General features: G+C 38.4%; 2 protein-coding genes across 4 annotated transcripts; one reads left to right on the forward strand and one right to left on the reverse strand.

Annotated features, from left to right (window-relative positions):
• Positions 1-382: 382 nt before the first annotated feature.
• Positions 383-10,357, reverse strand: rnf150a (ring finger protein 150a). The gene is made up of 7 exons (XM_084093467.1): positions 9,301-10,357; positions 6,405-6,655; positions 6,238-6,309; positions 5,430-5,512; positions 4,385-4,481; positions 4,087-4,303; positions 383-2,521 (listed from the first exon to the last, which is right to left on the reverse strand). Exons 1-7 carry the CDS (start codon positions 9,752-9,754, stop codon positions 2,403-2,405), a joined length of 1,293 nt encoding a protein of 430 aa, XP_083949593.1. The 5' UTR covers positions 9,755-10,357; the 3' UTR covers positions 383-2,402.
• On the forward strand, positions 8,643-20,619 carry znf330 (zinc finger protein 330). 3 transcript variants are annotated; one of them, XM_084093480.1, is made up of 10 exons: positions 8,643-9,118; positions 11,439-11,565; positions 13,823-13,842; positions 13,942-14,012; positions 14,469-14,545; positions 18,546-18,672; positions 18,784-18,888; positions 18,972-19,018; positions 19,098-19,215; positions 20,146-20,619. In XM_084093480.1, exons 2-10 carry the CDS (start codon positions 11,446-11,448, stop codon positions 20,400-20,402), a joined length of 942 nt encoding a protein of 313 aa, XP_083949606.1. In that variant the 5' UTR covers positions 8,643-9,118; positions 11,439-11,445; the 3' UTR covers positions 20,403-20,619. The 3 variants fall into 3 exon arrangements, with proteins under 3 accessions (XP_083949606.1, XP_083949605.1, XP_083949607.1); XM_084093479.1 differs by lacking the exon at positions 8,643-9,118 and adding an exon at positions 10,918-11,198; XM_084093481.1 differs by lacking the exon at positions 8,643-9,118 and adding an exon at positions 11,088-11,197 and having other exon boundaries at positions 11,429-11,565.
• The last annotated feature ends 6,800 nt before the right edge of the window (positions 20,620-27,419 follow it).

A 27,419-nucleotide genomic window follows, 5' to 3' on the forward strand; every position in this document is an offset into this window, starting at 1 on the left:
TCTGTATTCAACATTAACAGGCTACATGATCACAATATTGATATACTGTATATAAAGGGAACACTATTTAGTGAAACAATAATAATTATAATAATAAAACATAAATATTTAGAAGGGGTGTTTCGACAACACTGTAAAAAATGTCTAACCTCCCCAACTCAAAATTTTCTAGTGACTGGTCACAATTTTTCAATTGGCCCCAGTGAAATTCTGTAAATTTAATTTTATAATTTACAGAATTTCACTTGGGCCAATTGAAAAAATTTAGATGTGACCAGTCACTAGAAAATTTTGAGTTGGGGAGGTTACACATTTTTTACAGTGAATGTTTATCTTCATATACTGTACGTGTCCTTTTTTTTTCTTTTTTCCTTTTTCTTTTAGAAAAATAAACCCTTTGATATCAAAATAACCATTCAATAGTCTTTCACTTTCCTACTGTGAATGATAAAAAGAAACGGTCATTTAAAACAGGTCGTTTGCTATACTTCTGCGAAAGTGTCGTGAGCAGCTGAAATCTGAGCAAAGTGCTTTTCCTGCTGCCTTACATGTGCAATTTCTGCAGCAACCAAACAAAATAACAAAAATAATGACAAAGAACAAGTTTTTTGGACAAACGCGTAGCTCACGCCGCTGGTTGAACTGTTCGGCCCAATTCAGCCGTCAGATCGCAATTCAGTCTGGTGTAGCAGAACTTACACACTTCCCTTTAACTGGGGCTAACTTTTTAAAAATAAAAAGCCTCTTGAAGACGTTAACGGCAGAGAAAAATTAAATATAGCACACTGCACTGGTTAGGGAGTGACAACTGCATGTAACTGCGAGTGAATTGCTTTGCTATGTTTCACCCCTTTCCCCATGAAACAGGCCTCGCTTCACCTCCATTCATAAACCCTCTCCCGTGGCTTCATGGGATAGTAAAGTGTCCGTCGAATGCTCACTTCAGAATCTCACCGGAAGTCTACTATCAGTCATCCGGAGACTTTTCGCATACTGTTTTTAGGATACTATGTATTCGGACATACTACTCTTTTGGCGTATTGTTTTTCACATGCTATTTAGTAGGGAAGTATTCGATTTCGGACACAGCGAGCGAGTCGTCGAGTCATTCATCACAACGATTCGTTCAAAAACGAGGATTCATTCAGTAACCAAACTGAAACTGTGTGGCTCTGTGACGCGCAATGGCTCTAGTGTTTGGAACTATTTTCGTTGGCAAAATAGAGGAAAAACAGACAATAATGTGTCTAAAATGTAAGTCACCTAATAGCATATTAACTTCTTGTTCATTGAATCGTATAAAATCAATATCACATTTGCAAACGGGCTGATATTCGGGAAAACGGCACTTTTGCTTGTATGATATTGCTTATGAATATTAAAAACAAGAACTTATACGGAGACTTTTTTTGCACCACATCTTGGTTTTTGGGGGCATTTTTATTACGTTTGGCCGTCTTCAGGAAGCTAGTTATTATAACTAATAACATTTTAAATATGGATATTTTTCCTTACACAAACGCATGGCTTTGCTTCAGAAGGCCTTTAATAACCCCTGGAGACGTATGGATTACTTTTATGATGGATGGATACACTTTTTGAGGCTTCAAAATCTCGCCCCCCATTCGCTCCCATTATAAAGCTTGGAAGGGCCAGGATATTTTTTTTAAATATAACTCTGATTGTGTTCGACTGAAAGAAGGTAGTCATATACACCTAGGATGGCTTGAGGGCGAGTCAATCATGGGGTAATTTTTCATTTTTGGGTGAACTATCCCTTTAAGCACTCCAAACCGGAGTGACACTTAATTCAGCAGTGTGCATGTGGCCTGAGACTCTATTGGAATAGATGACAATACTTTGTCAAGACAAAATGAGTGGAAAGAATGTGCTTTTAACTATGCTTTTGTGGCATTATGATATACAAGCCCTGCCTCTATCATAAACCATATCAAGTCATAAACTGGGTTCTACTTCATAGGGAAGATCATGTCGTTGTGGTGTGATTTGACACGTCACAATGCAAGTACGATAAGCACTGGTGATACTTCACTGTGAGACGACACTGGTCAGAGCACATGCTAATCGCTTTAGACACTCAAAGCAAATGTTGACCACATTCCTCGATGCATGTTTGTATTGGCAGTGATCCCATAGGGAAGTTGAAATAGTCTAAATTTTCCAAAAGTAAAAGCGAAAACATCCCTCTTAGGACCACTCCGGACAGCAGACGCCGTGAGGTTGATAAAGCAAAGAGGAAGAGGACAAGCAAGCTGTTTTTATAGCGGTGTCAATGAGGTCAAGAAAAGGAGGTTGCACACCTGTGCTGCTATTTCTCGTGCTCTTTTACTGTCCCGCTGCATTCCTGCTCCCTTTATGGCACCAAGAGGCTTCAGTAATCTTCAGGACTTCACATCGTCCTGCTCTGGATCGGACTGAAGCTCTACCTCGGACGGGACGAGCTCCACTGGCATGATGAGTGAGGTGTCTGAATCATTGCTCATGGAGGGCTGGTGCTCACCTGAAACAACAAAGAACATTACCAATGCCGTTTTGCCACCAAATCTAGTGTAAAAATGTGAATAAGATTTCAGAGCTTCGGCGGAGGACTAATGGCTTGGAAGATTCCACATGAGTTATATAGATGTTTTTTGTCCTTTTTGAAGCTTGATGGACGTATTTGCAGTGCTTGTGAGCAGAAACTAATCTAGTCTATTAATCTGACTAGAGCTGCGATGGAGGACCATTTCATTCATTTATTTATAACCAGGACAGGCTGTGCTTTTATTTGCCAAACGGTACCAAAAAAAATGACCTAAATATAAGAGAGCCGAAAGTAGATCACACAGAAGACCACTGGAACAGACTAAAATAATCAAATCCAGATCGAAGAGATGTGTAGGTCAATGTGGAATTAAAATTCCTTTTAGACAGAACCTTGCATTACGTGGAAACATTTCTTTATTAGGACATTTTCCCATTTTGATAGACCCTCTTTTGAGCTTCATTTCAACTAAAAAAATAAAATAAGAACAAAGGTCTATATTCCCACTTCTTTTGAATAATGATCTTCTATGAATTGTCCAGTTTTAAGGATTTTTAAAAAAATAATTTTATACAGATTGCATTGACAAAATAGCAATTCTAAATTCATTCAGTATAAAAAAAACGTTTAGAAATTTCCCAGCCCTGGAAATCACCATTTTAAAATGCCTTAATATTTCAAGGTTTTCTTTGACCGTGGGAACTGTGAATTATGAATATTTAGGCGGCACTGCCTTTCAAAAGTTTGGGGACAGTAAACTTTTTGAAAGAAATTCACACTTTTATTCAGCAAGGTTGCATTAAATTGATCAAAATTGACATTTTTAATGTTATAAAGATAGATGTTCGTTTGAACTGTTTATTCATCAAAATCAATCGAGCATCGAATCCTCATATTAGAATGATTTCTGAAGGATCATTTCTGAAGGAAGTGTCATGATTCCTGTCTTGTGCACTTTTGTTATTTCCTGTTCTGTGCCATGTTTTGTAGTCCTTTGTAGTTTTTTCTTGTTTATTAGTCATTGAGTTCATTTGTCCCAGCTGTGTCTCGTTTCCCTGATCTGTTCTCTGTGTATTTAAGCCCTGTGTTTTAGTCTGTTCCTTGTCTGTCATTGTCGTGTTATGTTTGGTTGTTCTGTTCCCAAGTCCTGTTCCCTAGCCTGAGTCTTTATTTGTCTAGTTTTGAGTTTGTTTAAATAAAAGCTAAGATCCTGCATCCTTCCCTGCTTCAACCTGCATTTGTGACATGAAGACTGGAGTAATGATGCTGAAAATTCAGCTTTGATCACAGGAATAAATTACATTTTAACATATATTACAATAGAAAACTTATTTTAAATTGTAATAATATTTCACAATACAACTTGTTTTTGATCAAATAAAAAACTTTTGAATGGTATTTATTCAGAAGGCTAGAATTAATTTATAATTACTCAAATATAATATTCATGAGTAATTTTTTCTCCAGAAAATGTTTATGTCAAGATTACAGTTGGAGTAATGTAAGACACATGCCCGCTGTTGGTTCATCCACATACTCACTGCTGGCGATGTGGTGGCTCTCTCCGGCTGGTGGGAACGGGAAGGAGTCCATCTCGTGGTAAATGTGTGACAGGCCTGTTGTTCTGAGCGCTGGGTCCAGGACCACCGAGCTCTCGCCCACGGAGACCTCACTCGCCCCCGTCACAGGATTGGTGGGCGGCCCGCTGATGGACATCTCATAATCAGGAGGCATGTCATCAGAACAGTCTGTATTGGGCTGTTTGAATGGAAAATTACAGCTTATTTCGAGCAAAACACAATGTCATATGTAAAGGCCATGGCAAGCTTCTACTCTTACCGGGATGCCCAGGGCTTTAAGGATGTTCATTTTGCACATGGGACAGGTTCTGTGGTCCTGTAGCCAAGGGTCCACACAGCTCTTATGGAAGACATGACTGACAAAACCAGCACAGTTACTTACTCTGAAGACCCGAAAAACACAGCTCATGTGTTTTTTTTTTACAGTTCATCTATCTTTAGTGTGTGATGTTGCTGTTTAAGCATGAAAAAGGTCTGAAAAGTTACAAAATCCCTCTGATGGGAGTTATTCTCTATATCAGTGTCACTGTGTTTCTGAACTCCCTGAAACGCCTCCATTATAGTCATGAGTTTCCTTTCGGGAACAAACACGTCACAATATTCCTCATTTAAATAATTCCCGCCCAAGGCATGCTAAATAAATGGGCGGGGTTTGTTAGAGTCGACTAATCACAACACATTGGTCCAGCTGACCAATCAGAGCACAGTGTGTTTTTCAGAAGGAGGGGCTTCATAGAGACGGGAACTAAACAGAGCGTTACTGACAGACTGGGAAGAGAGGGGCTGCAACAATGGAGAATATGTGAAAAACTAGGTTTTTTGAAACATTCAAGTATGGAAACATTCTAGTAGAGCTTAAAAACAAAATCAAGACTTTGTAAAAGGGCATAATAAGTCCTCTTTAATGCATTTAATGCGTTGAAACGGTTTTAAATTTGTCTTTGCACTGGCTATTTTAGCAAAACAGTTGCATGCTTACACTGTTGTGTGAAAACTAACATAAGGTAACAAACTTATGCAAAAGGCACGTTAATTATTACCACAGACAGCTCTAAAAGTGATCAATTTCTGTCCACTGTAGACACATTGTAAGCAATGCTTTGGCATGGTAATATTCATATCACATGCTGCACTTTTGGGAAAAACCACTTACAGTTGCACAGATTAAAAGATGATGGCTTTAGTTCAATAGTTTTTGGTTGAACTTCAATACGGCCAACTAACGCTACCTATACTAACAATGCATTCTCTGAGAATCAGAATTCATAACTTCATACTACTTTGATGGTTGCCTGAAATCTTACCGACACGGCAGAATCCTGACGACGTCATTAGGTTTGTAGTCTTCGATACACACTGCGCAGTTGTCAAAGTCCGACTCGGTTTCCTAGAAACGGGGCCGATAAATGTAGTGAGTAACCACACGTGGGCGACTACATGTGTACACTTCCCTGAAATGTCCATTAGAAAAGCAGCGGACGGGAACATACAGTCATAAAGCACGTCTAATGAGAATGAATCACAGATGGGTGTTAAAGGACAGGATTCAGACAACAGATCAAAGATACTCCATAAAAAGATATAATGAAATGTCACACATTGCAAGCGTTATAGGAGAGTTGCTTTTTATTTTACATAAGCTTTTATCGTTTTCTCTTCAAACGTGATTCTTGCAATAAGAATTTAGAATCAGAACAACACGTTTTATGCCAGTGTTAAAAAAATTGAGGTCAGTATGATTTTTATTCAGCAAGGATGCATTAAATTGATCAAAAGTGACAGTATAGACATTTATAATGTTACAAACAATTTAAATTTTAAATAAATGCTGTTCTTTTGGACTTTCTATTTCATCAAAGAAACTCGAAAAAATCAGTTTATACAAAAATTTTAATTTGAAGAGATTTCTTTCAAAAACATATAAAAAATAAAAAAGGTAGTGTAGTGTTTAGGAAGTTCTTTGATCATATTGATAAATGATGTTTTTTGTAAGAAAAGACAGACTTGGAAGGACAATGAGTTTTTGCATTATAATTATCGCATTATTGCATTGAATGAAGTGCTTGAAAGGTTTCACAGTACTCAAATACCAAGAAGTCAAACAAACCAAACCTTGTCCCCCTTCCTGATGGTCCGTACTTGTAACTTGCTTAAGGCCTTTTTTGCAGCGTCACCCAATCGCCTCTGCAAAAGACATGAATCATGCTATACTGAAATATCTCATTTTAAGATTTGAGGTGTACAGTAAACATAGTGTTGTTGGCGTGGCTCTAGAGCACCTGGTTGCGGTCTCGAGCGTTGGCGTAGCGGAACCTCTGGATGTAGTAGAAGACCAGCCATGCGAGAGAGATGATCATCAGGACGATGAAGGAGATGGAGACGAACACCACAGAGGTGCGGCTCACGTACTTCTGCAGGTTCCTCGTGCCGATGCTGATGTGCATGGCCACCGTTATGTTCTTCTCCAACAGGGCCACGATCTCACGACCTTTGGGCTCGGGGATCATGATCGCCACCACATCGCCCGTACCTGAAGGATGATGCGGGGTTCAAATCTCAAATGATTCACTCAAAAGTGGTGCTAGTATCCATCCATCCGTCTGTCTGTCTATCAGTCTATCCATCTGTCCATCCATCCATCTGTCTGTCTGTCTATCAGTCTATCCATCTGTCCATCCATCCATCTGTCTGTCTGTCTATCAGTCTATCCATCTGTCCATCCATCCATCCGTCTGTCTATCAGTCTATCCATCCATCCATCCATCCATCCATCCGTCCGTCTGTCTGTCTGTCTATCAGTCTATCCATCTGTCCATCCATCCATCAGTCTGTCTGTCTATCAGTCTATCCATCTGTCCATCCATCCATCTGTCTGTCTGTCTGTCTATCAGTCTATCCATCCGTCCATCCATCCGTCTGTCTATCAGTCCATCCATCCATCCATCCATCCATCCATCCATCCGTCTGTCTGTCTATCAGTCTATCCATCTGTCCATCCATCCATCTGTCTATCAGACTATCCATCCATCCATCCATCCGTCTATCTATCTGTCTGTCAGACTATCCATCCATCCATCCAACCCTCTATCCATCCATCCATGCGTCTGTCTATCAGTCTATCCATCCATCCATCCATCCCTCCCTCCCTCTATCTATCTGTCTGTCAGTCTATCCATCCATCCATCCATCCGTCTGTCTGTCTATCAGTCTATCCATCCACCCATCCATCCATCCATCCATCCATCCATCCATCCATCCATCCATCCATCCATCCATCCATCCATCCATCCGTCTATCAGTCTATCCATCTGTCCATCCATCCATCTGTCTATCTATCTGTCTGTCAGACTATCCATCCATCCATCCATCCATCCATCCATCCGTCTATCTATCTGTCTGTCAGACTATCCATCCATCCATCCAACCCTCTATCCATCCATCCATCCGTCTGTCTGTCTATCAGTCTATCCATCCATCCCTCCCTCTATCTATCTGTCTGTCAGACTATCCATCCATCCATCCATCCATCCATCCATCCATCCCTCTATCCATCCATCCATCCGTCTGTCTGTCTATCAGTCTATCCATCCATCCATCCCTCCCTCCCTCTATCTATCCATCCGTCTATCTGTCAGTCTATCCATCCATCCATCCGTCTGTCTATTCATCTATCTATCTATCTGTCCATCCATCCATCCATCCAATATACAGTATTCATATCAGCGCAAAAAATTCTAAAATTAAGAAAGAAAAAAAACAAACTATAGCATGAATAGCAGGAATTTGAATACATGCATTAAATTGTCTATATATATATATATATATATATATATATATATATATATATATATATATATATATAATGCTTTTTTTAACTTGGGCAATTCTGTCTGTTTTTAAGATCCATTGTAATGTTTTTAGTGGTTGGATATTTTTGCATTTAAACTATATTTCAGTGTGTTTTGCTTGTTTCAAGAGGGGCAGTTTTTCAATGTATGTCTTCTGTACCATTCTGTTTAAGTCTGCAGGAGACGTGTAGCATCACCTAACATTTATCATTTGAAACTGAAGACTTCACACATCTCAGCTAAGCTCAGCATTCCAATCTCTCTGGACTCATAACGTCCTGTTTGCATCTGTTTGTCATTTCTTCCTTAAAATCAGGGCACCTGGAATGAACTGTAACGACCAGATGGTGTGTGTTTAGGCTGTTGTTCAAATATGCGTAACATTAACATCTCAAGCCTAAGCTGAAGAGTCCAGATGTGTTGATCCCTGATGTACTTGTAATGCTCATGGGCAAAAGAGTTAGCAGTAAGGGACGTGTCCACTCATGATGGAGAAGGAGAGAGTGAGCCAATCGGCAGTAAAGGGCGTGTCCACTCATGATGGGGAAGGAGAGAGTGAGCCAATCGGCAGTAGGGGGCGTGTCCAATGAGAGGAGAGAATGAACAAATCAGCAGTAGGGGGCATATCCACTCACGAGGGGGGAGAAGAGAGTGAGCAAGATTTGAAGAAAGACTGTAGAAAGAGAGATGGCTGAGAGACATTACAAAAGAGAAAAGGTCAGAGTAATATCAATGGAAAAAGAAGGGTTATGATCAGGCAAGAGCTTTAAGGCCCATCAGTTATGGTAAACTGAAGCTCTAGAATGTTCGCTTGACGTGCGAGAACCAATGAGGTTCATTCTCGTGTTACGCAGCACGTTTGAGCTTGTTTATGTTTGCTGATCAATATTTTTATGTGGACAAAAGCCTAAATTTAATCTGTTTATCATATTATAAAGTGATCAAGTCTCTTCAGAAAAGTTGGACTAAACCCTTCAATTCATATGGATTATTTTTACGATTGCTTTATGAACTTTTTGAAGCATCAAATGGTAGTTGCGTAGACTGTGAATGGAGGGACAGAAATCTCGCAGATTACATCAAACAGATCTTCATTTGCGTTCTGAAGATGAACAAAAGTCTTACGGGTATGGAATGACATGAGGGTGAGTAATTTTTATTTTTGGGTGAACTAACCCTTTAAGTGGGACATGAAGTTGATCTTTATCAATGAAAGTGGCCTCATTAACTTGGGATACAGTGCACAACTTGTACTTTTAGCATTAGTTAATGGGCAAAATTCCATTGGAGAGCAAATGCAGAAGAAAAGAGAGTTGTGTCGTCTTACCGTGATGTGGCATAGTAATGGTGTCATTAGAGTTGCTGAAGCCCACATTGAAAATGACCACAGCAGATGCATTGAGAGTGGCAGCATGTCTGATCTTCTCCTTGTAGGTACAGTTTCCTCTGGATATCAGTGCTATCCATGGGATGTTGGGATGGGGAAGGGGGAATTTAGTGTTACTGTCACATGCCTGTCTGTCCTGCAGATGAGATGGCATGAACACAAACCCCCTGGCATCTCTTTTAGGAGAGTGCTCCCCATATCTGCCACATTCACTCTTGTCTGTCTTCATTTGAGATGTCACTGGGTCCAGATAAGTGATGTTGACGAAAGCAGTGTACCATTCCTCTTTCTCTGCCACTGTGAAGTCCAAACACAGCAAATGCACGAAGCAAAAGGACAGCAGCCACGTAGACAGGGCAAGACTCCGGCAGGCTTGGTTTAGGGACATTGCCATGTTTTCAGAAATGATCCCAAACAAACCGTTTTCAAGCTGTGGAACGTCTTTATCCCACTTATTTTTCAGTATATGATGATTCTTGAGTGCGGCATCATTTGGCAACCTCACAACACGAATAGAGGGTCGTCAGATCGAAACATCTCTCTGTCCAACTCCGTCGTCCTTTAAAAGTGGCTTATAGATGCAGTCCACCATCATGTAAATTCACCCAGCAGCATTTGCGCCTGTGGTGACGGACCATCAAGGTTGCCAGATATTATTACTAAACCTACACTGCAGAGAAATCATGTAGTTGTTGGAGAATAACGCAAGATATAATTCAATATTAAGCAATATAGATCTCAAAGCGTGTTATATTGTAATTTAATATAACAGCAACAACAACAATAATACATAAAAAAAAAACTGTCCGGAATCAACACAAGTCAAATCAAGTCACCTTTATTTATATTGCGCTTTTTACAATACAGATAGTTTCAAAGCAGCTTTACAGTGATAACAGGGAAATAATGCAACAAAGTTTGTTTCTGCTGTACAGCAGATCTAGAAGAAAATAGTGTCATAGTCCAGCTTAAGTAAATTCAGTGATGGTTAATTTCTGTCGTGAAAAAAAAAAAAGTTATTAATTTTGTTAATTTATCTATACAGCCGCTCTGGAGAAAACAGTGGTCATCGTCCAGCTCAGTTCAGTTCTCATATAATGGTGTCAATGCATGCAGATAATATTGAATATTAATGCAACAGAACACAAAGGCTGAACTCAAGATAGAAATTGCTGATCAATCAAATACTGTACCTTTGCATTTTATTAATTAAATGACATATTATATAAAAACAACAGGTGCAATAATATGAAATAATTTAAAATATTATAATATATAAATATTGGAAAATAATCGGATATTAGAAAATAAAGCACAGTCTTAGCAGATTTAGAAGTTCGATTATTATTTATTTATTTTTTAGATATACTGCTTAATTTTTCCTTAAAAATGTAATTAAGCTTCTTTAATTTTTTTTTAAAATAAAATATATGCAATATTGGACTCTTGTCTTATTTTAATAGTTATCATCATGTATTTAACAGAGGCAATGTTTCAAACTTTGAAATAATCCAAAAGCGATTTGGTAGAGTATCTGGCAACCGCTCCGTTACGGACAGCGCAGAATAGACTCGTTGCCCTCCTCTGTGATGGAGCGGGACTGCATCTCCTGTAAGTAAATAGAAAATATGGGGTAATATACATACATATTTTAATAGGATATAACTATATTAGATTACAATCTAAACAACTCGCGCCGCGCAAAAGTATTGGTAAATGTTTGTGGAACTGACAATAGCGCATACTTAAGTTTCCTGCCGGACGATTTACTGTTACACACGCACCGGAATCAGCCGTGATCATCTGCCTGTTTTCAACGCGATTAAACCTTTATCCCGGTAAGTTTTTCATACGACATGATGGATGGCATTTACGTTGAACTGTAAATAAAAATATGAAAGTGACTGTTTAGCTGAAATGTTTGAATAATGTTTGAGATGTTAAGATTGAATGAGGTGTCAGGTCCCTCATGTAAGTTCAGTGGAAATCAGCAGCGCGGGATCAACAGGTTATCGCAATATGTTTCATCTGGTTTCGAATTAATGTGTCATATTTGCATTCTGCCGTTGATATTGGAGGTGAAAGATGCCTAAGAAGAAGACTGGAGCCCGTAAGAAGGCCGAGAGCCGAAAGGAGCGAGAGAAACAGAGTCGGGCCAATAGAGAGGCTGTTGATGTGGCCAAACACCCATGTAATGGAACCATGGTGAGAGTCATCATGATCTCAAACTGCATTGACAGATTACACAATTAAATAGTTTGAAGAGATATTTTTAGGAAAATATTTTAAAAAAGCTTACTGATAATTCTAGTTCATTTGACTTTGTGTGTTTATCAATAGAAAGTGACATTTAGCATATTTAAAATCATTATTATTTATATCATTATCAAGCACACCCTCCCATACAAATTATCATTAATGTTGTATTTTAAAAAATATGTATCTTGGTAAGAATACTGTTATAATGTTATTTTTTTATTTAATTTAAATTGGCATAAATTAAAGTCACCATGAAATACAAATTGACAGTACTTGTGCCGTGAGGGCGACGCAACCTGTCACTCACATGAGATCCACAAATAGCAAACCACAGCCATCCAATCAATTCCCCACTGCCAAATTCAAGTCCTGCCCTACCTAATGGGCAGACATGCAATATTGTAGTGTTTTATAATGGACTGCAGGGGCGTAGGACCAAATTTTGGGCCCTGGGTACAAACCATCTTGATGGGCCCCCGTACCAAATACCATAGTGATACCAATGGGTGGGGTATTGCATTTTTATCATGAAAACACTTAAAATGTAAACAAAATAAGCCACACACTGATTAATATATTTTTGTTTTATTGTCAAAAGTACTACTTACTGAGATGACAAAAGGTCTAGCAGGTCCAAACCTGGACTAAATCAAATATACTGTAAAGCAGTTCTGAACAATGACCATACCAAATGAGAAAAACTTTGGTCTGAACATTAATAAACAAAATAAATAATGTCAGTTTTTACTAAATGCCCATTGACGGGTCTTTGCATGCGCAAATTTGCTGATCAGGTCTTTAAAGTCCAGTTTTTTGGCCAACTGACTTTCTACAGAGAGTATGGCAAGGCTGTTCAGTCTATCCTGTTAGATTTGACAATGGAGGGAAATATACAGTGTTTTCATGTAAACTTCTGACTCTGGTGAGAACTGCAGCAGAAGAGGAGACAAGCTGCGCAGCTGCCTGGAGTGGCAGTGTGTTGAGCTCCCAGCTCCGCCTCCGTCTGCTTCTCACTCCCTGTTATTTACCCAGAAACATTGTTTGCTCGCTATGTAGGGTGTGATACTATAAAGTATTATAGAGCGGTATATTATTCAAATAGAGTACAATCATAAATGTATGCTATTCTACCTGGAGTAGATATTTATGTTAAAACAATGTCAATGCTCGATGATGCATTTGGAGCTCACCTTTCTTTTCAAAAAACTGAGTGAGCAACTGCTTGCCCTCATTTGCCTTTCTCTCTTTAATCTTCTTTTCTTTTCGTTTTTGAGCCCCTGATTTTCCTTTCTTAAGGAAAGACATGACTCTTCCCCTGTCTTCCTAGTTCCTACCACGGCTCACTCCAGCTCCTGTCTCTGATTCACCGCAGGTCCGCAGCAGAAGCACCTGACCTGCGGGTCGTACCATTTACATTGATTCGAGAGGGGTGGTGGGGCCCTGCACAGCATGAAAATGACTTTTTTTTATACCAAACCAGTGCCTAACTACAAGTTTAGTTTTGCACAGGAACTTTTTTATTTGTACATAAATGCTATACAAATGTTAGTGCATGTATATTTATGTATAGAAAACTGACTTCTAAGGGGCCTCCCCCCTGCCTCGGGCCCTGGGTACTCGGTACCCTTTACCCCCCCCAGTCCGACGCCCCTGATGGACTGAATTCACTACACCTGCTTAGCATTTCTCATGTAAACATCCTTTATCGTTATAGAAGTACCCTGAGCCGCATGAAAAACATACAGAGCATATATTGTCGTAATCATATGTCTATTTGGCATCTGGAAGGGCAGCAGTTATGATCCTGGAATATGATCGAGATTGAATAAATGCTCTTTGCTCTTTGAGATCACATAATTCAGTGGAAAATGAATATAAATGATATTGTGCATAAAGAAATATGAAGTAAACGTGAGAATAAATCTGTTCTCAGAAACCAATGATAATCTAAACCTTAAGATTTTTTTATGCAAATATTTTTTATGACCCAGACATGTTATGGACAGGTGTCATGAGCTCTATACTATCAGTAAATTACATTAGGGTCCTTTGGGAATTTCTATCAAAACTCGGATGTAACCTACAGGAATATTTTGGCATATTTGACCAGTGTTTTCAACGTGTTTCAATTTTGCTGCAAGTTGCATTTTCAGTTGGTACATTAATGCACTGACCTAACTTTTTTCCTCATTTGTCTTTTTAGGAGTGTGATAAGTGTCAAAGGTAATCTGACTTATTTGTGATTTCTGCTTAGAGTCTGAATTGTTACTTTTCACATGTAAACCTGATAAACCTTACATATTATTTTTTTCTGTTTGCCAGGCGTCAAAAGAACCGAGCCTTCTGCTATTTCTGTTCTTCAGTGCAGAAACTTCCCACGTGTGCACAGTGTGGTGAGAACCTTCCTCCTTCTGAATACCAAAGCACCCTCCACCCTAATGATAAGTGACCCTCATTTTCCTGGCAAACGTTGCTGTTTTCCAGTGTTTTCTCAAACATGGTAAGGAAAGAAGGCAAAAGAACAGGAAAAGATCCTATTTATTTAAGATAAATTACAAAAACACAATAAAATTTGCAGCCTGTGATAAAAGCACGGCTGCTTTTCACAAGCTTACGGCAACCCCTAACCCACGGCAAAACAAAACACAAAAGTATCGTCAAGGGAAATTAAATAATCATAAGAGTTTCCCAAGAAGAGAGGATATCTCTACAAAAATATTTTAACTGTGGCTTTCAGTTTGTTGCAGCTTGAGATAAATCACGAATAGTGCGTTACACAAAAAAGAAGCAGTACATCTATATGAAATTAAGAAATTTAAATTTTCTATTGTATGTTTCTTTATTTAAAGGCAAAACGAAATGTATGAAGTCTTCAGACTGTGTCATAAAACATCCTGGCGTTCACAGCACTGGAATGGGCATGGTGGTAAGTGTGAACATCACCTTAAACATCCTCACAGATTTCACACTTTACATCCATTACGCTAGAAACAGGAATCCAAGCAACCATCTCTGAGATGCATGGGAACACTAACCAATAGCTTTTTCCAGGTGTTATGCATGAAAAGGGCACATTTCTATGGGATTTAAATTGATTTCTGTTACATTTTTGGGGGGGAATGTTTCTTCATTTATAATGAAGCATAAGATTTGTGTTTGTGAAGTTTTGCAAACTTACTATTATCACAATTTGAATTGACATGCCTCACAAAAAGGAAAGATATACTCTACAAGTTAATCTCTGCCATGCTCAAAACAACACACAATTTTTGAACAAACGGTAACAAACGACGAGCCCCCGATCATGTTACGTCTCCCTATTTAAGATGCCTAAGGGTAATAGGTCATGTAACATTAGATAAATTAAGAAACATCTCTAAATAAAAGAAACGTGTTCAGTTACTGATAGCTTGTGTGGTGAGATGAATCAGGCAGAGACAGATATGGATAAATGCTTTTTAATTGGTCAAGTAGTAAAGATAATACACCCAATTGTTTTTTACAGCAATAGTGAATAAAGAAATAAATATTTACAGAATATGTACAAGTAATACAACAAAAACACAGAACACAGGAGACTGGGACCATTGGGACGGCTGAAATGTGTAACAAGTATGCATCATGATAATCAGTGTCCCAGCGTGTAGTGAGTTAGGGACCTACATCACTGTCTTTGCCAGTTTGTGTACACGATATACTGACGCACGGCCTAGGGCGCTGATTGAGACGCACCCACAGTTTCTTTTACAATCCACACTTTTTACCAGTTATTAGAAGTTAGTGCACAAATGGTTAGTTCTGAGAAAAAAACTGCATATTTTTTATTATTATTATTTTGTTGTCTATTACAGTGAAATTATTTATTAACACTATTAGTCATAACCCTACTTCAATTTTCCAAATACTTTTTGGGGTCACTGAATATGAGCAGAGGACACCATTCAGCTCTCTGCCAGCTTTCTTTTTTCTTGTTATTTCAGAAGAAAGTCTTTTGTCATTGTGTAAACGCTTGCAATCATTATTAAAGGTCCCATATTATGCCCCTTATCACAAGATGTAAAATAAGTCTCTGATGTCCCCAGAGTGTGTATGTGAAGTTTCAGCTCAAAATACCCCACAGATCATTTTTTACAGCATGTTTAAATTGTCATTTTTTGGGGCTCAGAAAAACGCGCTGTTTTAGTGTGTGCCCTTTAAATGCAAATAAGCTGCTGCTGCTGCACGGCCCAGGGGGCGGAGCTTCATGAGCTCGCGCTCAGTCTCTCAGGACAGTTTCATCTCACGGAATGATGATAATATCAGAAACTCTCAGTAACGGTGTTCATTTCGAGTCGGACAATAATGCCTACAGAGTCAGAGTGCTGTATAGAGATGAAACAGGTATAGTTTAGTAGTTTAATTACGGTTATTATAACATATTTGTCATCTGCTTGTATGTATCCATTATTTATTAATAGCCTACAAGTCTGCTGTTTCGGACCAGGTCTGAATGATGATCAAACATATACTGAATTAATTATACTACAGGCTGTAGAATGCTTGATTCTGATTGGTTGGTGAAAATAATTGCACACCTTAGAACAGCCTGTAGTATAATTATATATAATCATTTCACTTTTAATCATGTGAAATACCACAGTTTTTTTCACTCAACCTTTTGAAGTGTGTGTGTGTGTGTGTGTGTGTGTGTGTGCATATAATGATTCACCCTTATGATTACGGTCTGTAAAATTTTTCCTTAAATTCATCATTAGAAACTTATTTTTCTCACTTGCTCACACCCTGCATGTGCTGTACACACCCAACCTGATATCAGAGTTCAAAAAAGACTGGGAACACAAATATGCCGTCTAAATCTTCAAAAAGATTTGCTGCCCTAAGCAAGATTTTACGTGGTGCCCCTTGCATCACAGCCCATTTCACCCTGTCATTTTGTTCATGATATTTTCTACATAGATAGATAGATAGATATAGTATCTTACTACTTTTAATAAACTGTTCATTCATTACAATCACTTTACCTCTGTCTTTACCCACTTTTTTCCTCTTCTCTTCTTCTTTTTGCCACTGTATCAATGGCAGTGTGTCATGTAAACAGACCTGCCAACCTGTACGCATTTTGCGTAGCGGATACGCATTTTGACGCCTCTGCACCATAGACAGTATATAAACGCTCTGCACGCGCAGTCCTCAAATCAAGCAGCAACAGCAAAAGAAGAAGTTCGACCAGTCATAGCGCTGGGTTCAATCCCCAAATAGCAAGCGGGGATGATTGACAGATGCGTAAGGCCTATCATTAAAAAGAGACTGAAAATCGACACCAATAAAGAATTCCGCTCGATCCCCCTTCCACTCCAGTCTGACTGATTTCATAAGCGAGAACAGTACAGTAGTCACGGTGCTTCTGACTCCTGACGGTAAACGGCCTGGGCTCGATGTGGAAAGTTGAAATATTGTATTGAGTTAACTTAATCCTCTGGATTCGATGATCACACGGATCGCATGGATTATCTTAAAATACTCCCGTTATTCATGGTCACTAAGAAAAGAGGAAGACATCATTCAGCCATGCAAATAATAAAATGCTCAAATAATGCTGAACAATAAATCTTAATATATTTGAAATCGCTATGGTTTAGTGATTATGGAAGTGATGTGATTTGTGGATTACCGATAAGCGCGAGTCTGGAGAAACAGGCGTTTATTTATTCATTCTCAGTGTTGAGAAACGTAGCCTTCATGTATGAAGGACTAAAAATGACAGAACGAAAAAGCCATAGGTCAATTAGCATACATGCGCAGGGAAAAATAAATGTAGAAATGTGGAAATACATAAATAAATAAATGTAGATATAAATGCATATATAAATATATAAATAAATAAATGTATAAATACATAAATAAATACATATAGAAATGCATAAATAAATACATGTAAAAATACAGAAATAGCCATTTATATTACCAAAATGTATTTATTTTCACTATTATTTCTACTTTTATTTATTTATTTCTACTTTTATTTATTTATTTATTTTTCGTTCTGTCATTTTTAGTCCTTAATATTCATGTTACGTTATTGTTAATAATAACTAAAGTAACGTTACCCAATTATGTTACATATTTATTTTGTATGAAAACTAGCTCGTTAGTTACTTATGGATTGAAAAGTACCGTTATCAGTGCCGCGCGAGCTCTCTCTCACAAACACGGACGCGCGCGCACAGAGAGAGAAGAAAATTGTAAAATGAAAATTGACGGGCTAAGTTTAAGTTTTGTTCTTGCTTGTTTGTTTTTTTTCTGTCAAAATGTCAGAAAGCATTTTGTATTATCTATCCGTGTTTTTAAAATTCGTTAAATGACTGACGTTTTACTGTTAACACAGCCGTGTTCGTCTAACTTATACTTGATATTATTTTTAGAATAAGTGATTCGTTATGCTATTATTGGACTCCTGTCTATTCATTGTCAACTGTTTTCTATAAATATGTTTGTATTGGCTAACATTTATGCAGCTAATGCGTGTCCTGTTTAAAATGTGCAATGTTCAAACGCAAAGACAGCACGTCACAAATAGAAGCCCTTTTCCCTGTGGTATTTAGCATCATATTTGGATATTGGAATAATAAATTAAGTAGCCTATCTTAATTGTACACAATGTTCCTATGTTTTTTTGTTTTGTTTTTTTTTGTTTTTTTTACTGTTTTCTACTGTTTCTTAATTTTAGACTAGTTGACCAGCACACATTATATGCAATGCAATATAATGCATGTGTCGTTAGACAGCAGTGTTTATGTCTCAACTATAAACTTATATCCAGTACTTCTGTGATGATTGCTGTTTCAATTATAAACATGATAACTGCTCTCTGCAGCTCTGTTTTCAGTGACCACAGACAAGTCTTTGATTGTTTTTGTTTCCATCAGGGAGCCATCTGTGATTTCTGCGAGGCCTGGGTATGCCATGGAAAGAAGTGCTTGAGCACCCACGCCTGCTCCTGTCCTCTGTGTGATGCAGACTGCATTGAATGTGACCGCAGCGTTTGGGAACACGGTAAAGAGCAAGCGTTCATGTCCAGTACGGTACAGACAGTTACCGTGCTGTAAAGCACTTTAATGTTGTCGGAGAAACCAATAAAAGCCTGTGTGCTTGTGTGACGTACAGGTGGCCGCATTTTCCGCTGCTCTTTTTGCGACAACTTCCTGTGCGAGGATGATCAGTTTGAACACCAGGCGAGCTGCCAGGTCTTGGAAGCAGAGACTTATAAATGTACGTCTCGTTTCCAGTGGTTTGATTTGAATTCTTCAAACTGACTTTTTGTAACCTTTTAATGATATTTGCCCCAATTTCAGGTTTATCCTGTAATCGTCTCGGGCAGCACTCTTGTCTCCGATGCAAGGTTAGGGTTTTCATCTGTCCTATTTGCTTCTATGCTTATTTTGTTTGGACAAACTACAATTGAAATCCTGTCGTTCTAGGCTTGTTTCTGTGACGATCACGCTCGAAGCAAAGTGTTCAAGCAGGAGAAAGGCAAGGCTCCTCCGTGCCCAAAGTGTGGACATGAGACTCAGGAGACCAAAGATCTCAGCATGTCCAGTGAGTGCCGTCTACCATCTACTGTTATAGTCGTTTTTGTTTTAACTGTATTTTGAGACATCCAAATTGACACATGTCATTTAGTATAGTGTAGGGTTACGTACTCATCCTTCCCTCGGGTCATTTTGACCCAAATCTTTTTTTAAATTGAGTGTTGATCAGAGGGGTCCAAGACCCTAGGTCGCACTTGAACCACAATTACACACACAAAAAATGTAATGGATTCGATGAGTTTTGTGGTTTAAATAAAAAAAAAGTAACAAATCCAATTTGGACCCCCTTAGGAATGAATGGAATGCTTTAGTACACATAGAAAAACCTAGAAATGCTCAATTCAAACTAAAAATGCTCAAACTTTACCAAAAAATGATTTTATAATGTCTACGTGTGTACATCTGAATGCATACTGAATGGGTCTGACTTTAGGACCCAGCAGAACAGCTCCATATAGAGCTATAAGGCCATATAGTGGCAAGAGTCATGAAATATCATGTTAAATTATTATTTTTCCTCAAGAGGTCGGCATAGACACCCAATGTAAGATATTTTGAGCTGACTTAAAAGGGTTATGCATGAAGTTGTGTGTTATTTTGAATTTAAGTTAAAAGAATGTGAGGAATGTGCTTAAATGACTCTTTATTTGTTGATCAAATCTAGTAATTTAAAGGTAAATGAAATAAAAAAACTCCCAAAAATTGCATTAAAAAATAGAAAAAATATAATATAATAAAATAAGCTTTCTGGACTAAAAATAAATAAAATTAAGTATAACTTTAGGGCTTCGGGTCATTTTGACCCGCGAGGGAAAGATGTTACAAAGTGCGAGGGAAGGATGAAGGTTAATTAAAATGATTTTTATATATATATATATATATATATATATAAAATATTATGTTATTAACTGGATGATTTTGTTTGATGTTCTTGCAGCCCGAACCCATAAATTTGGCCGTCAGACTGGCGCAGATGAAGACGATTATGGTGCGTCCGGATACAGCTCCTACTGGAAAAATTTGGAATCTGGAGGGGGATACCGAGACGAGGAGGATAATGAAGATGATGATGACTATGATGATGATGATGATGATGAAGAGGATGAGGAAGATGATGACGAAGAAGAGGAAGACAATCCTGAGGTTGAGGATTCAATCTCAAATCTGAGCTTGGGAGCGAGTGGAAAGACCTAATAAAAAGCTGTAGATGAGAGTCAGAAATTCAGATATAGACAGAGTCATCAAAGAAAAGAAAATGAGCTTTGCGGTCACGCGCGTCAGATATCTGGCCTTTTACTAATTAAGGTTTTCTGCCTAATGAAATGGAGAGTGCATTGATGTGTGTGCATAATTGTAGTGCAATTTCTGACATTTTTGAATTGCAAATATATCTGAAGAAATGTTTTTAAAAGTCATTTGTTTTGTGTATTTCTTTCAATGGGATTTGTATGCCTTTTAAATATAACAATAATGCAGACCAACCTAAACTTCTCAGCTCTTAGGACACCTACACTAGATTTATCTGTTATTTCAAAGGAAATTGAAATGTCGGGTCGGGGATAGGTCTCTCACTGTCGTGTGCGCCTACGGGCCGAACTGCAGTGCAGAGTATCCGGCCCTCTCGGAGTCTCTGGGAGGGGTGCTGGAAAGTGCTCCGACTGGGGACAGTGGCGCCTGGAGGGGCATGATTGGGAGGAAAAGAAAGAGGTCTGTTCTTACGGAGTGCCACAAATAACCCTGGGACTGGCAATCATAGTGGCATCAGAGGCACTTAAAACAGGGTTATTGCTGTCTACTATTAGTCTACAATTATCCAGGAGTGAAATAATGGGTAATTTTATATACTTAATGGGTATCATATCTATACTTAAGAATGTGTCTTGCATTCTTTCACGTCCTGGATAATTGTAGACCAATCGTAGCCAGCAATAACCGTTATTAACCCAGACCTCTTCTTTTCCTCTGACAGGACAACTAGCCGCATGTACTGCCTACTGGGGCCGATGTAGAAGAGTCTGTCGTCTGTTTTAAAAGGAAAAAAGAAAACGTCTGAAAGAGCTGAAGTTCAAAGTAAATAGAAAAATATCATATTACTATCTGATATCTGACAGATTAAACTACATTAAAGTCACTTGTACACTCACCTAAAGGATTATTAGGAACACCTGTTCAATTTCTCATTAATGCAATTATCTAATCAACCAATCACATGGCAGTTGCTTCAATGCATTTAGGGGTGTGGTCCTGGTCAAGACAATCTCCTGAACTCCAAACTGAATGTCAGAATGGGAAAGAAAGGTGATTTAAGCAATTTTGAGCGTGGCATGGTTGTTGGTGCCAGACGGGCCGGTCTGAGTATTTCACAATCTGCTCAGTTACTGGGATTTTCATGCACAACCATTTAGGGTTTACAAAGAATGGTGTGAAAAGGGAAAAACATCCAGTATGCGGCAGTCCTGTGGGCGAAAATGCCTTGTTGATGCTAGAGGTCAGAGGAGAATGGGCCGACTGATTCAAGCTGATAGAAGAGCAACTTTGACTGAAATAACCACTCGTTACAACCGAGGTATGCAGCAAAGCATTTGTGAAGCCACAACACGCACAACCTTGAGGCGGATGAGCTACAACAGCAGAAGACCCCACCGGGTACCACTCATCTCCACTACAAATAGGAAAAAGAGGTTACAATTTGCACGAGCTCACCAAAATTGGACAGTTGAAGACTGGAAAAATGTTGCCTGGTCTGATGAGTCTCAATTTCTGTTGAGACATTCAGATGGTAGAGTCAGAATTTGGCGTAAACAGAATGAGAACATGGATCCATCATGCCTTGTTACCACTGTGCAGGCTGGTGGTGGTGGTGGTGTAATGGTGTGGGGGATGTTTTCTTGGCACACTTTAGGCCCCTTAGTGCCAATTGGGTATCGTTTAAATGCCACGGCCTACCTGAGCATTGTTTCTGACCATGTCCATCCCTTTATGACCACCATGTACTCATCCTCTGATGGCTACTTCCAGCAGGATAATGCACCATGTCACAAAGCTCGAATCATTTCAAATTGGTTTCTTGAACATGACACTGAGTTCACTGTACTAAAATGGCCCCCACAGTCACCAGATCTCAACCCAATAGAGCATCTTTGGGATGTGGTGGAACGGGAGCTTCGTGCCCTGGATGTGCATCCCACAAATCTCCATCAACTGCAAGATGCTATCCTATCAATATGGGCCAACATTTCTAAAGAATGCTTTCAGCACCTTGTTGAATCAGAACTGCCTTAATTCTACGTGGCACTGAAGGCGAAAGGGGGTCAAACACAGTATTAGTATGGTGTTCCTAATAATCCTTTAGGTGAGTGTATATTAATACCCAGATATGGGAGCTGAACAAGTACAGTTAACATAACTTGATATTTTAAACAAACTTGTGAATTTAGCACATGAGGTTGTACCAGTCAGTCAGTTCTCTTCTTTTTTTTTTTTTCATTATAAAATCTTCCGGTTCTTATACCCCCGGTTTCACAGACAAGGCATAAGCTAGGCCCACAGAGTAAAATGCATATTTGAGCTGTTTTAACTAAAAGCAACACTGTGACTAATACATCTTAAAATATGCCAGTGCCATTTTTGTTGTTGTCTCAAGATACACACCAGTAATGTTTATTTTTCCAAGGCACATTTTTAAGAGCTACTCGTATGCCATAATTGAACTAAGGCCTTATCCTGGCTTAGTCTAAGCCTTGTCTGTGAAACTGGGCCATAGTTACCTTTGATGATAAAAGTTTTGCGTCATCAGAGGTTTTTTTCCAGACACAGTAGGCTCTATGCAAAAAGACTGCTCTGGCTCCAACAACAAAAAGGCAGTTAAAACTGTCAACGGTCCTCTTTCTCTTTGTAATGGCCCATATGTTAACAATAATGTGAGGCAGTTAGCTGTCACACCTAAGAGTAAGAAAGAGAAGGGCTTTACATTATATATTTCGAGCTACATCGACAACTTTGAGGGTGAGTATTCTCTCATATCATGCGAAATCCGACTAGCGAATCGGTTTCTAAAATCGTTGTCTCCGTTTCTGAGAAAATTAATCTTATAAAAGTTTTGCCGCTAGTAGCCTACACTTCGCTATAGAACGCGCTATGCGGAAGTAAAGACGCTGGAAGAAAATTTGTACATTTTATAGATAAATTCATTAATCTGGTGCACTTTGAGTCACCCGAATCTGCTGTTAAAAATAAATAATCCACCCGCCAACCGCCCAAACCTATATTTGATCATCACATTACAATTATTCAAATTCTCAGTGTTAAGCATGATAATATGGTAAACAACATGTTACAATGTTTACATAGTACAGTTTCTGGTAAGCTAACGTTACGCTTTTTTATTATTTCAATTCAATTATTGTGATTTGATTTAATATTGACTCATTTGGATAAATATTAGGTACAGAAGATAGGCATTCATTTTTCTCAAGAAAAAAACAACTCACTTAATGCTGTAAATATACAGAGAGCCCTATCAGCTGGCAGTATTATTTAAGGTTAAAAATAACTCAAATAAATATAATGCGTTTTTTTTATTATAATAACTTTATTTAATGATATAAAATATCATTATTATAAAGTAAAAATATAATAAATATGTAATATAGTACACATTTAGAATACTCTCTATTGCTCTTTTTTTCTAGCCAACTAATGTGCTATAGCCTATATTATGGTCATCAAATGGCTTTCCTAAGGTAAATGTTATGTGACATAATTGTTCTCCAGCTGTTTTATTGACCCCTTTGTTTGATTGATTGGTCGATATTATGTATGAGGAATATACATTTCGGCAAGTTGTACTGTATCTTTTAACATTGTTCATTCGTGTTTATTTACTAGTAGAGATGATCGGTTCACGTGCCGCTAGGGATCTGTCGCGTCACATTTACAAGCGCCAAAACGGTATTTATTGTTTGAATTTCGTAATAAAAGTGACAGAATCTGAGAGCTGAGATTTTTTTTTATATCATAAGTAACCTGCTCTGTCTAGTCTGTCGGTGTCAGTGTCCTCTTTGCTTCGCGATTTTTCTGAGCGTGAGAAAATGGATGTGTGGCGTGAGCACGGGCGCCGTATCCACCTTATTCTGCTCAGTCTAAACAATGCGCGCTGCCATGACGACGACTCCGGTTGCCTACTTCTGCCTGTCAAACACCTCCCCCAACACTCCTGGCTCCAGTTTAACATGCTGCATCCTCCTCTGAATGGTCCTAATCAGGGGTGCGTTTCCCGAAAGCATCGTTAGCCAACTATGGTCGCAAGTTCCCTCGTTACCAATAGAGTTCAATGGACATTGCGATGAACTTGCGACCATAGTTGGCCAACGATGCTTTCGGGAAACGCACCCCTGAGTGGTAGAGAAAACAGAGTGGCGACACTCCCATCGGACTCCGTTGTAGCTTTTTGCCGCCTACTTCCGGGGTATGCAGCCTCGTAAAGTTCCCGGAAGTTCGAAACAATTCATTCAACGCGTGGAGATTTCCATTGCTGGCCGTGGAGTAGGCTAACTTCCGAGGTAAGTTTATTAAATTACTAACAATGTTGAATGGTCCACTGCAGGGGCGATTCTAGGATTTTCATTTTAGGGGGGCTCAGCCCCCAATGAGGGTATGATTTAAAAATAAAAAAAAGTTAGTTTATGGTCTAATGCACATTATTAACTAGTTTCATTCATTCATCCAGTAACATGCATATGGCAGGGTTTTATAATCTGAGGTACCAAATGCGAGGTATTTAGGGGGGGTCGGGGGCATGCTCCCCCGAGAAAATTTTGATTTCTCTGATCTACATATGTGCATTTTAAGATGTTTTGAAGGCCAAAAAAATTGGATAACAATAGCTTTAAAACCATGTGCGGGCAGCTGTTTATTTTTCACACCTCATCAGCATCACACTCTTTTTCTCTTTGTTTTTATCTTGCTCTGTCTTTTCCCCTCCTAAAGCTGAGCTTTGACTGATATAGGCTTTTCATTTTTGTCTGTCAGTGAAGAAAGTAAACATAGGGTCAACTGATAGGTTGATTTATGAATCATTTTCTCAGACAAAGCTACCAGGAAAGCTAGGTAACTAAGTTTATTAAATTCATTCACAATATGTACACATTCATTATTGATCTAGGCCTAATACATGGCCGTAGACAGGGCTTTATAATCAAAGAGGTCATAAATTTGAGGTTGTTATGGGGTTAAACATTTTTATTTCTCTGATATGTGCATTTCAAGACGTTTGAAGGCCAAAAAAGGATAAGAAATAGATTTAAAACCTGCTCTCTCCTCATCTCCATCACTCTGTCTTTATCTCTCAGTCTCCTGATCTTGCCCTGTCTCTTCCCCTCCTGAAGCTGAACTTTTTTAATTTACTGAAGGCTACAAATTGTATTATATTAATTCTCAACATGTAGCCTACACATGCATTATTAATCTTGTGCCTATGAAAACGGCTTTGTTAATGTTTCTTGTCCCCTCACAATGACATAATTACACGTTATATAGGCCTATTTTCAGCTCAAAATGGCGAAATTAGACAAAAGTTTATTAGTTTTCTAATTATTTTTGTCATTCGTTTAACATTTATGACCTAAAAAACTGTCAAATATAAAATGTTTAGTTTAGCTACTTACATCTTCTTAACTCGCACTTGACCGTAAAATGAAGCGTCAGTCGTGCTGCTAAAATTCCATGTAAAATTCGCGCTCAGCAGCTTCTGTGAACATAAAGCCCGCCTACTTTGATTTGATTGGTCATCTCAAATATTCTGACATTGACGAGAAGTGAAAGACCAATGAGGCTCAGATGAACAAACACACACACACACACACACACGCGCGCGCCTCTGTTTCTGACCTGCGCTCTGCTTGGCGCTGCTGCGGACTGAAGATGAAGAACATTATTTAACCTTGTCAAAGACAAAAAAATATATATATATATATTTTTAGAATAACAACATTTCTTACTCCAAGTTTTAGGGGTGCTGAGCTCCTTTTTAGGGGTGCTGAAGCACCCCTAAAAAGGGGCTAGCCTCGCCCATGGTCCACTGTCTATATTTTATCAGAGGCCCTTTATGATGCATATACTTATCTTATTTGTATATGCAAAACTTAATTCTATATTTTTTTTTTATCTTGGTAGACGACTGATTGTCTGCTAGTTTGTTAGCTTGACTGCCAGCTGTGAACTTAACTTATCTCCATTTGTATCATATTCGCTACGCAAGTTTCTGAGACGTCTATCCTATCAACATGATCAATACTTTAACGTTACATAAAATCCTGTTGTAGATTACCTGATACATGTATTCTGTCATCTAGTGTATTATCATTCTACCGACCCATAGAGAGGAGAAAAATTTATATAACATTGTGGGTGTAAATCAGTGGTTCTCGACCTTTTTTGGGCCAGCGCCCCCTATCCAATATCCAGGTCCCTGAACGCCCCCCACCCCCAGACTAATGAGCGAGCAGGAACGAGTGAGAGTTAACAGATGAAATAAGTGCAAAATTGTCTTTTATTAATACAACTGAACTATACTCCACAGTGATTCATTCAAAAAACAAGCTCTAAACTGCATTGGTGTAGCAATACCAGTGTTTCTCACAGGATTTTTGGTAAATCTGTGGTGGGTGGACCTCTGGCCTTCTAGGGGGGTTCGGGGGCATGCCCCCCCTATGAAACTTTTGTGCATTTTAATGTTAAATTCATCAATCTGGTGTACTTTGAGAGTTCAAAATTAAAAGCTCCAACCCATATTCAGTGTAAAAATTAAACAAAGAAAAATTGAAACCCCTTTTAGTTGTGTCTGTCTACATTACACTACTACATAATAATAGTTATAATATTAATCCCATGACAGTAATAGCCATATATTGTAAAACAAATGCACTGAAAAATGAAGGACGGTCATTAAAGCGGTAATGTTTGCACTTAGGTTTTATTACGCATTTAGGAGAGTATTGCAAGAAGCTGCTTACATTAACTTTACTTTCGAAAAATAAATAAATACAATCATGATTTTTCATGAAAAATTATGTTAGAATTGTTGGCCTAAAATACCTTGGTATCAGCTTGTTTTCAGTAATTGTATAATTAATACAATTACAAACAATTTGTGTTCATAATCAGTAAAAAAAAATCTTCTAACAAGAATAAACGCATATGAACAATTAAATT

The sequence above is a fragment of the Abramis brama genome (assembly GCF_963993115.1).
Source record: "Abramis brama genome assembly, chromosome: 2".
Taxonomy (NCBI): domain Eukaryota; kingdom Metazoa; phylum Chordata; class Actinopteri; order Cypriniformes; family Leuciscidae; genus Abramis; species Abramis brama.